Genomic DNA, 11,577 nt, shown 5'->3' with positions numbered 1-11,577 from the left:
TTCAGTCAGTGGGAGCCGGGACTGAACTGAAGCCAAATATGGAAGAGCTTGGGATGGTGAAATTACACTTTGGCTCCTGAATTTCGGCCAAATTGCATCCAACTCCCTCCCCCTGTCCCCCACAAAGAGAGAGACCCTTCGCGGCCGATACACCGAAAGCTCAGACCCGAGTCAGTCAGCAGCAAAGCAGACAGCCCGACGAGGGAAAACCCCACCCGTCATTCTTTCTCAGTACAGTGGAAGAAGAACATGGCCGACGAAGCTAACAGAGCTGTAAGCCTCTCTCTCTCTCTCTCTCTATCCCCTCTTCTGGGAAATTGGGTTTCTCTTTCTTGGCCGCTTAGGGTACTAATCAGCCCAGAAAGGGAATAAATTTGTCGAGATATGTCGGCCTCTTGTTTATGTGATGTTCTTCAATTTCTTTTGGTGGGTTCACGTTGAAGGAAGGGTGATTGGTTGATTGATCTATTTCTGGGTTTTGGGTGATGTGTTGAAATTTTAGGCCTTTATGGAGATTCAATCTCGTATGATCGAGAACACGGGCAAATTGAAGCAGGTTAGTGATGTTTTGGCTTTTTTTCCTGATTTCATTCTTCCAATTTCAGTTATATCCGTTCCTATGTAACTTCTTCATGTTTCAGTCTCTGTAGTGTTTCTTTCATTGCCAGTAATTTCAGTTAGATTTTATTTGCAGCTTCTTACTCATTCTCCTTCGTTAGTTTTGTGATAGGGGTGACTTGAGATTGTGGATCTTTTGTTGATGATGATTGTTCTGGGAAGTTTTTTGGTATTTTTATGGGGAACCTTTGAGTGCCTGAACGTTTTTCTGTCCTTTGTCCAGTTCTTTCCGCTGTCTAGAACCGGTAGAAACATGTCGATTATACCCAGTCTAGAAACTGAGTATTGAATCGTGTACTTAGCTCTGTGATTGAAAGGATACACTGATGGATTAGCATAGTCTTCCGATTGTGGACAAGAAACTCAGTGTTATGGATGGAGATCCGAGTCCTGCATTTTTTTTCTGGTCAGGAATGATGAAACTCGCGATGAAACCCATTTGTGGAAGGTTGAGCATATGAAACATCAGTCAATCTACATGGAAACTTTCAATATCTGATAAGGATTGAATTACTAAGTACCGCATTTGCATGTATAAGTTGCATAACTCATTCAACATTCTTGAAATGGCATGTTCAGCCAAGTTATCAACTTATACTCAATCAGGGATATGAATTCTTGCTCTCTAGGTTCAAAATCAGCTACGAAATAAAGAATGGGAAAAGAAGCGTGCATATTTGACCTTGGAGGAGCTAAAGCAGCTGCCTAACGATACCAATACATACAAGTCCGTAGGTATAACAACGATACTAATTCTATTTTCATGTTCATAGTGACTTGCTTTATATGACTTTGGAAGTATTTTTCTGGCTGGCATCACCCCATCTGATGTTTCTCTCGGTTATTGTCCTGCAGGAAGAACGTGAGTACCGGTTCCAGATGTATTTTGTAACAGATTCACAAATCAAACTGAACCATTGTTGATGAAATTATTTTGGTGGTTGAATACATTCTAAAACTGTGTGCGCGTGTGTGCATGTAAAATGCAGTTTCATTTTGGAGCCCAAGACAATTTTGATGAATGAGCAGGAACAGAAGCTGAAGGATAGTGAGGCTGCTATAGCCACATTACAGGTATATCTCATTTCTTTCTGGTGAAACTGATAATTCCAAGAAGAGAAGGCTTCTCCTGCTTAATTACCAAGCACTATGCTTCAGATACATTTCGTTACTATTCAGCTTCTCTTTTGTTAATTTTATTTTTATTTCTTTCCTGGTGCCACTGCAGCTTGTTGGACCTGCTGTCAGGGAGAGAGTTGATTCTGTAGTCTAGAGTGAACGTTCTGTCACTTCTCTTCTGAAATAACGAAAATCAATTTTATTTTTGGAGTTTTAGTTGGGAATTATTGTGCATTTTTATTCTTGCTTAAATCTGGAACTGGTCCCAGAAGAATATTCATTTTTTATTTTTGTTAGACCGTAAGCAATCATCAATCACTCACTTGATATGGAAACCGCTTTACAAACTGTTTCTTCTTCTTTTTTGCATTCGTAGTATTTGGATTATGGTCATTAACAGAAGTTGATTAAGGATTTCAATATGATTAGATATCTGCATAGAATTTTGTTTCTCGATCTTGCTGTGTGTTTAAAGAGCTGTCTTCTTTGCACAGGCTTCGAAGGAGTACCTTGAGAAGCAGAGCAAAGAGGTAGAGAATAACTGGAGAGAACTTCTGCAGCAAGACCCAGGCCTTGCTCATCAGATCATGTCAATGTCTGTAATGTAAATGGCCTCTTTCCTGTTTAGGTTGGTCCTTTTTTTTTTTATCTGTCTGACCCAATGTCCGAGCTTCTGTTACGGTGATCGCTTCATGCTGTCTTATGAAGTCATGAGGACTTTTGTGAAAGCATGATGGCCATTGTTCTCTGAATCATCCATTTTGCTTGGAGGTAAAACCCCCTCAAAATTGTCCAGTACGTTTTCCTTCTTTTCACTTTTTTATGATGCCAGATGAGTCTAAACTGTTCAGCCGAGTCAAATCGATACAATGCGAGGTTCGAGCTGGTCTCAGCTCCTAGTGTTTGTACCTAAAATGACTAAAGCTTGATTCCTATTGCTTTTTCGGATTCAAATTCAGTTCGAAGTGGTACTCAACTACTTTAGTTCGATTTTGCTGGATTTAAAGACGAACTTGTTCCCGAGATTGATTCTGATTTCCAAGCTCGACTGTGCTCGAGTTAGGCTGTAGCTATAGTTTGAGAAATGGGGGTATAGTTATATAATCCTGTTGTCCGAACAGAAGCTTGATTGCTCAGGACTCGCTCCAACTCAAGGTTTGACTCCATCAATGTGGATGCTCAACTCAACCTGAACTAAAAAGAGGAGAAAATGAAGAAAGGGCGGGTGAAAATCGAGTAAAATAAATTTGCTTGCATCAAGAAACTGACGGTCTGTTATTCATCACGGGGTAGATATACATAACACATAAATTTAACAAATTTGATACAACATGTCTTTACACGATTCCAAATCTTCACACCTTGCGTGGAGAACATAGATATTGCTTATTCTTATGATGAACATGTTTTGCTCGTAGAAAATAACTGTAATTGGCATTGCCTTACATCTCTTCTGTCAGGCTTATTCTGGTATCGACGTACTTCTTAACTCCTTTAAAGTATTAACTCTTCAGGCTAGATATTATGTATTTACTCTTCGGGCCTTGGGGTATTATGCAAAGAGAACACGCCTTCGGTACTCTCCGATTGCCCAGATTGGGAATATATTTCTGAAGGACGAGTAGTTTAATGTACAGTTCCTCATGAAAACTCCAGTAATTTCCTGTTGAGGGAAGTCGCCATCCTCCATCTGTGTATTGATGAGCACTTTGACTCCATGGTGGATTGGGGTCGGGTCGATATCCGCCTGTTCCCAAAACATCAAAGTCCGATTTTAGCTCATGAATGTGACCCAAACTTGAGTTGGGTATCTGTCGTTACAGTTAATGCATGAACTTGTTACGAACCTGTCCTGCGTCGATGAGGGATAAGAGCGCCCATGCTGTATGTACCAGATTTGCTCGGTTGCCTTCCAAATTCGTGTAGACCTGTTACGAGTCGAGCAATTAGAAGACCATAGAGAATGTTCTTCAGTGAGAAAACACTTATGGGGCATTCAATATCGAACCTTGTTTTGGCTTGACAAATAGCTCTCTCCCCATCCACCACAGGGCAATTGCTTCGACAGTAAGAACTCGCAGGCTTTTCTCAGGGCTGGACTGTTTCGGTACGTTTTACCACATGCCGCTAGCCCTTCTACAGCGAACCAAGTCCCGTATGTATAGCAAATTCCCCAACAGCCGTACCTGATTCGTTAAAGTATCGTAAGTCGGACTATATGGTGCATATTGTTAGAGAGAGGAGAAAAGCTTTGCTCAGTGTCCTACCATGATCCATCAGGATTCTGCGTCTCCTCTATGTAACGAACTGCCCTTGCAATGGAACTCTCAATTTCCTTCCGACGGTGTTTGGGATGCAACTTCTTGAATAGCGTGAGTCCTTGAATTGCCGATGATGTGCACTCCACGTACCTAAGTAAATTCAAGAGACTTGTAAGCATATGTAGGGAACCGTTACTCGGGATGTCAATGACATAACTTCTTTAGGCTGTGTCGCGAATACTGGAACACAAAAATCACGGAACAGAACTGCCAGATGAGGCAGGAAGACGGTTCGGTTTCATTCACTTTACAATTCTATGTACCGAAAGAGGCATTAGAATACTTACTCTCTCTCGATAAGGGTGTCCTCGAAGAACTCTGTAGGGTTGAATTTCTGCAGAAAGACGACCAAATGAAAAACTTCTACGTAAGGATGCGGCTCGGGCAATGCCCATCTCCATTGAAATGGTTTAAAACAGGGGCTATGGAATCAATTAAGCTTTTCACATTCGTCAGAAGCATTACCTCTAACCAACTGTAAGCTCTCTGTGGTTCCCAAGCGGGAAAACCGCCATTTTCGCTCTGCAGGGAGAATTTAAAGGCTTTAACTAAATTTGCGGAGAAACAACTGAAGTTTAACAGCACGAATATTTTAAACACTTACTTGTAGGGAAAGGATAACATTCACAGCATCGTAAAAGCGCTCGGTCTCCATCTTTTCGCCAACAAGTTCCGGCGGCATTTGAGAGAATAGCAATGCAGTCTGCAAAAGAGCCGGGACGATTGGTTATGGGAACAGTTAAAAGGACTTGCTATGTATTGGAACATAAACAAGTATAATGGATGTGCCGCCATGATACCTTGAGTCCTTCTGAGGTGCAGTCAGAGACCTGCCAGCCGTGATCTTGCATCGAGAATGTCCACGCGCCCTTCGATGTATGCCTATACATTGCCTCGAAGTCGCCTGATGGGTTATCCTGGACCTTCAAAACAAACATGTTTCAGTTTGATTGGGCTACTCTGCTGATATTAAGAGCTTAAGATTAAGATCTGATGAAGGAATGGTTTGACGTGATCGCACATAGATCTTACCTGGGAAGCTTTTACGAAATCATGAGCCTTCCTCAAGGTGGGTCCATACTCTTCCGAGAGATTGCTCGACATGATTGCTTGTATAGCAAATCCTTCATCCCACATTTGACACCCGAAGGTCTGCATGATGTGTAGAACTTGATTAGTTCACTGTCGATATTGTTAACCGGGCCTAGTTTTATTACAATTGAATATTTTAGTCACCTGCATCTTAAGCCCATCTTCAGCTAGCCAGTAATAATCGGGAATTCGTGCTAAGTGAAGCTTGTATGCCTCCGAATTCGGGTCTTCGACCCAGCAAGCAAGTAGGCACAAAACCTGCAATTAGTTTCATCACGATATATGTCATTATCTAAAGGCAAAACCGATGATGGTTAACATGGTAACTGTTAAAGCGATGCTTATCACGGTATCAGAGCTGCAATTTTTGTTTTATACCTTTTCCACGCATCCAATGCAGAGATATCTGCTGTTGATGTCCTCGTAATGGACGTGATCAATAGCGATTTTCAGTGCCTTCTCTCGCAGCATAGAAAATGGCCATCTCTTGAGGAGTGGCTCGGCGACATGGTGAAGGAAGCCCCACAGCATATCTTGCACCAGAGGATGTGGGTAGTACAGATCCTCCTGATTAAACACAACTCCGTGAGCACGACAAACTTATGTGAACAAAATATTTATCTGAATCTCGAGGATACCTTTGCGACGGTGCTTCGTGCTTTGTTCCAGTTTACTTCATGATATGGTTCGGTGTAGAGCTCTTGTCTCAGTGATAGCACCAGTCTCGTGATTGGGCCCACGAATTTCTTCCCATATAAGTACGACATCGGCATGTAAACCAGACGGCAATAACACAACATCTTCCCTGAAGTTTTATGCACAAGAGGGAATAAGATTTTGACTCAACTCAGTATGCAGAAAATGAATCGTAAGAGATTCGGTTTTTGCTGGGCTTTGTGAACCTGGATGAATAGGGAAGAGCTTCGGGAGGAGCCAGAACTCCGGGGGCAGCGGGTTGCAACCCGACCATTCATAGACTCCAAGTACCTAAAAGAATTGCAGACGAAAGGAAGATACGTCAGTGATGTCTAGAAGAGGCTAAAAAACTTTAATAACAGTGCCGAAAACTCGAACCTGCCAAAATGAACTATGTGGTAGTACATGACAATTGACTATGCCACAGCAGGTCGACCCAAGACTAAGGTAAGAAATGAATGGTTTTCAAATGAAAAGCTGGATTGTGAAGCCGTATATATACCGTGAGCCAAAACTTTCCCCACGAGGGTGTTGCCACAAGACCCCCATGGTCAAGAATCCAATTCCTGCCTCTTTCCATAGCATTATCCTCTCCATCATCGGGCCCCTCGCCGAGCAGCCTCAGGGCAATGTAGCTGAGGGACGACCCGAACATCGTACTGTGGCCCTCTATGTGGAATCCCCACCCTCCATCCTCATTCTGCATATATCAAGGAAAAACCAGAAAACCAAGATAAACATGGGATGATGATCTCGGTTCGAGACATAAAAGAAGAATCAGACGAATAACCATCATAACACCGAGCATAACACGGTCACTGTGAACTGCGTGTAATATCAATCGGATACGTACTTGATGGTTGTAAATGTAGCGCTTGATTTCCTTCTTGTGCTCCTCCGAGAAGATGGCATTGATCGCACCTGTGATGTACAGTGCCATGACCTGCATTGCACGTACAGTCATCCCGGTAACTCATAATAATGTCACATCTAGCACAAACAAGTGCGAACAGCTCCGAAAATCCAAAGCAAGGGCGTCATTTTCTACAAAGATACCAATTATGTAACATGTTCTTCCATTCGTACCGAGCACGACTTCACAAGCTATATCCGTTGATGCGATCAAATTTACGGAAAGTAACTAGTGAAGGAAGGGATGAGTATACCAGAGGAGGGAGGAAGAACAACGGGCCGGCGTTCTCTGCGGGCCAGTGGCCGTCATGGGCCTGAAGCTGGGAGTAGAAGCTGATGGCCCGCCTCAGGGTGGTGGTCACGGCATCCTCGGTCAAGTCCTCTGTGTCCTCCACCTTCACAGCCGCCGGTATGGGCCCACAAGAGTTCTCCACGGTCAGCTGTGACCAGAAGATACATTTTGGAGATCAGATAAAACGTGCTAATAAAGTGTCAATTTTCGTAGACACAATCGAAGTTGTCAAAGTCGTGACGTCGGCTGAGCCCGCTGGCGGCCATTCCTTGGCACGTTTAGAGGAGAATTATCATGTGAAACTGAGGCATGGTAACTTATAAAACCGACGATCGTAAATCATTTAAAGGTGTTTATCGAGTGTTCGCACCGCACCAACCAATGGTAAAGTTTTCGGCAAACCGAATACATGAAATATTGGAAAACAATTTTTGTGGAAAACATTACCCATCTATCAAAATCTCAAACAATCCCTTTCAGATCAAAATTCTTTAGGACCAGATTGTTGACCAGCCGTCGATGGGTTGGGCCCAACTTCTCAGCGGACAGATAGTCGGTCAATAATAAATTTTGCGCATTCGTACTTGCCGTGATTTGATTTGATATGCTTAACCCGGAAAACTAGTCTCCATAACTCCTATGGTCCCACTCAGATACAGAATTGACTCTGTGAAAACTTATTAAAAAAAAAAAAAGATATCAGAAACTCGATCACTGTTGAATCATGTCTATTTAGCAAGGGTAGGCCAACCCAATCTAATGGTGAGGGCAACCTTAGGTATTGTACATGCAAGGTATATTAGAATTTTTCCAGATTTACGATAAATTTTTGGTCTACTATATAATAATAATAATTATATAGCAGACCAAAGGCTAGTGGACTACTTGCCACTACTGGTTAAGTTATTGAACTATCCACCAACCCAAAAGGAAAAATAAGAATTTGGTTCATTTGAGGTAGGAAAATTTTTCTTCTTTACTTTTTTTTTCTTTTTCTTGGGGTTAATAAATTAGGTGAGGGAACTTCTCAATCAAGTATAATATATATTGCCCAAAAGTTTATCAATATTTACACACACGCATACGGATAGACAGATTCCTTATACTCACCTAACCTACATGATTTTCTGGATTAATTCAAGACAATGTAAGGTAAATAAAAAGTGAGAGAAATTTTACTGTTGAGAATCAAATTCACAACCGTTTTAGTTTGATTTTAAAACGGGACTGTATTTGACTACGCTGTGCTTGTTTTCTTTTCAACTAGTCAATTTAAACTATAGAGATGGAGAACTAATAATTAATCCAATATATCAATTCATGAACTGACGCCCTAAGCACATGCTGTTTCCCGTTTCTATCTTATTCTTCTTGTTTTTTTACCCCTAACTTGAAGCAAAAAATATTTTACTGATCTTTACCACATTAAATTCTTAATTTTGACTCACTCTCTAAAAAAGTATTTAGTAAGAACAGATTATGAAAACATATAACACCATTTTTTTAACCAATATTAATCTTCAGAATGAAAAAAATATACCGGTTACAATGTGTGCAGCAGAGTAATCACTATTACGTTGGTGATATAAATGATAAACTAATAAAAAATATTGATTACGCATAAATATTTCTAACTATTGCCAAAAATGCGTGCCAAAAAACATAAAATAACCTTATATATTACTAAAATTACAACTCATACCGCTTTGAGTAGTTATGAAAATTATTAGGATGATTTTTAACAAATTCTTTTATATATATATATATACACACTATTATTTAAGAGGGTTTTTTTTATTTGATAAGTACCATTCTATTTTCTAAAATTTGACTTTATTATAAACGCAATTTATTTATCATTTCGAGCTTTTTAGGCAAAGCTAATTAAAAAAAGAAAAAAGTATATCCACGTCCACATACAAGAAATTTCCATATTTTCTTTTTTACTTATATTATGTTCTATGTTAAAACTCTGAATTCTATCAAGAGAGGGTATAGCGCACTGGCGCACTTTCATTTGGTGATCAAGAGGTCCCATGTTCGATATCTAGTGGGATTATTCGTGCCCTTTTATTAGATATTTGAGATTTCTATTTGAATGTGCTAGGTCCATGGGCCTCCCTTGTAATAAAAAAAAATCATAAATTCTATTTATGGTATAAAAATAATCATAAAATAAAAAATATCGTAAACACACTCATACATTTCAAACGTTTTGGATGCTATTTTTTGGCTTATGTACTGGGCTATAGACGGTGACTTTCTAATATATATGGTAAATTATAATCATTACTATAGAATCTAGTGATCGGCGTCCGGATATAATAGTTATCGTTCCGTGCCATATTTTCTCATATTAATTGTGTCCGCTCATAGTTTCAGTTTTGAAGAACAAATGCAACGTTTGATCAATTTCCCCATATAGAAAGGGAAATTGACGAGAGTTTTTTTTTTTAATCCCCCTATGGTGTATAGTATCCAAAATGCTGTCTCAACTAATTCAGATTTAAGCTGAATTACTAAAACGATAAAACTCTTGCAGTTGTAAAGTTTCTCCATTCACAAGACTCAAATTTGAAATCTTAAATAAAGAAATAAAAGTGTTTAGTCGAGCCACGTGAACCAGTCTAAGTTGGTTTGAAGAAAGAAATTGCTAGATATAGAGACGGAGAGGGAATGAGAGCTAGTTGCCTTGCCTGCATTCTCATCAAGAGATCAGCGCTCTGCTTCTGGCCAAGCCGCTTCTTGTTGAGCTTGAACTCCTCACGGGCCCTCTCCACCGCGGCCCGCTCCTCGGGTGTACCGGCATCGGGGTCGAACTCCCAGTGCTGACGCCCCACGTGGTTGTTCACCGACCTCAGCCACGGCCCATCCTCCGCTATCTTCAGCTTCCACATGATGATGATCGACAACAAAAATCAATCTTCCGCGTGGCCAATTGATGTTTTATTCTCTGCCACCGATATATTGTTTCGCAAGAGCGCACGAAACTGCACAATAATAAGTAACAAGAACCAGAATCTTAATCGACCTGTTCGATGAAAACGGTACATATATACATACATACGCACACACACACACATATATATATGTAATGTATAAGTCTATATGTTACTATATATACACATGCAAATGATCGACTTTCTTGCGGGGGGAAAATGGCCCCATCGATCTCTATGTTTATGATCCCTGACATGAACTACTTTTGGGAAAGAAAGATTGACATCGTCGATCGTTCCGTAACTCTCGTCTAGTTTAACTATCGGGAAGGTATGTTCATAGATGGATTTCCGGATAAAATGCATGTAAGAGAGTATTAGATCGATCGCCATATGCGAGAGAGAGAGAGAGAGAGAGAGAGAGAGAGAGAGAGAGAGATAGAGAGAGAGAGTTAGGGAAGTGCGTACTTGTTTTCTCTCTTGAGGCAATGAAGTTTGGAGAAGAAAGACTGTCCTTTTATAGACGAAAGGGGGCAGAAGAAATGCTTTGGAGTGCGCTTACATACTTTTCTATGCGAAAGCGACCATAGGATTTGTATATAATTCTCACTCAACTACTATCAAATCAAATACTATAGCTTCTAATGTTATTAAACTTACAAGATTCAATTATATTTTGGTAAATGCGTGTAATAGTTGTTGCCTTATATCATTTGAGAATGAAGTAGCGTGGTATAGTAACATTTACAATCCGTTCCGAGTCAGAGGTCTCGATATCGTGTTTAATTTTGGTGTTCATTTATTTTATCTTCCTTTTTATCATTTGCTAGATTTATGGATGTTTTTTTATCACTCGTGATAGAATGTTCATAATCTCCTTCACCAACCAGGGTATGACTGTAGCACATCCGTCGTCGTCCATAAATTGGATACCCGGTTAACTTGACTGACCCATCCATTTCAGCTCGAACCAGTCCGCGTCCGGTTTGATCCAGCGGATTATTGTTAAAGCCTTTTAGTTTGCGATAGTTTTGTCCAAGAATCTGTGTTTCACTTATTCGTCCAGTGAAGAAGGAAGACAGATAATGGTGGCCGGCAACCCAAATTTATGAAATATAATAATTGGTAACATAATACGTACTTTTAATTTTTTATTTTCTATCGGTAATAAAGGATCAAATCCATGACTCTAGTACATGATAGAATACGAGAAAACAAAAAAAATGCGTTAAGCGTTGCTGATGAGAATCGAATTTGAAAATTCTCAATTTCAACTTTAACGTACGCCCTTGTACTATGTCCCTGGAGGGATGAAAGAATCGGGTGATGAAAAGAACAATATCGTCATATATTACAAAAGAAGGAATCCGCGTAGAAGTATTGGCAATAATCCAAATTTGGAATTTAAGGAATTAGCGCCAAAGCATGGAATTTGTACCTTGTTTTCATATACCATAGACAACCCATCGCATCGGTAGATATACGTAGGAAAAGTTTTTTTAAAAGGAAATATATCATTTATTTCAGTGCAATAAAATTATAAAAAACATTACTCTCGCAATTTCGAGAAATTAAGCATTAAAGGTTA

The 11,577-nt window shown here is 40.0% G+C and overlaps 2 protein-coding genes across 2 annotated transcripts; one reads left to right on the top strand and one right to left on the bottom strand.

The window, feature by feature from the left end:
- Positions 1-7: 7 nt before the first annotated feature.
- Positions 8-2,695, top strand: LOC116215858 (prefoldin subunit 1). The gene is made up of 6 exons (XM_031551652.1): positions 8-273; positions 503-556; positions 1,248-1,353; positions 1,474-1,480; positions 1,608-1,692; positions 2,232-2,695. The coding sequence occupies exons 1-6, from the start codon at positions 250-252 to the stop codon at positions 2,343-2,345; spliced, it is 390 nt and encodes a 129-aa protein (XP_031407512.1). The 5' UTR covers positions 8-249; the 3' UTR covers positions 2,346-2,695.
- A 279-nt stretch (positions 2,696-2,974) lies between these two features.
- LOC116215856 (lupeol synthase-like) lies at positions 2,975-10,040 on the bottom strand. The gene is made up of 17 exons (XM_031551646.1): positions 9,747-10,040; positions 7,013-7,198; positions 6,700-6,789; positions 6,349-6,546; positions 6,053-6,137; positions 5,789-5,955; positions 5,529-5,717; positions 5,295-5,408; positions 5,091-5,210; positions 4,859-4,981; positions 4,663-4,761; positions 4,524-4,580; positions 4,346-4,392; positions 4,005-4,148; positions 3,746-3,923; positions 3,585-3,665; positions 2,975-3,484 (listed from the first exon to the last, which is right to left on the bottom strand). The coding sequence occupies exons 1-17, from the start codon at positions 9,945-9,947 to the stop codon at positions 3,290-3,292; spliced, it is 2,274 nt and encodes a 757-aa protein (XP_031407506.1). The 5' UTR covers positions 9,948-10,040; the 3' UTR covers positions 2,975-3,289.
- Positions 10,041-11,577: the final 1,537 nt, after the last annotated feature.

This window comes from Punica granatum, chromosome 8 (genome assembly GCF_007655135.1).
Source record: "Punica granatum isolate Tunisia-2019 chromosome 8, ASM765513v2, whole genome shotgun sequence".
In the NCBI taxonomy this organism is placed as follows: domain Eukaryota; kingdom Viridiplantae; phylum Streptophyta; class Magnoliopsida; order Myrtales; family Lythraceae; genus Punica; species Punica granatum.
This window is presented reverse-complemented; position numbering and strand designations above follow the sequence as displayed.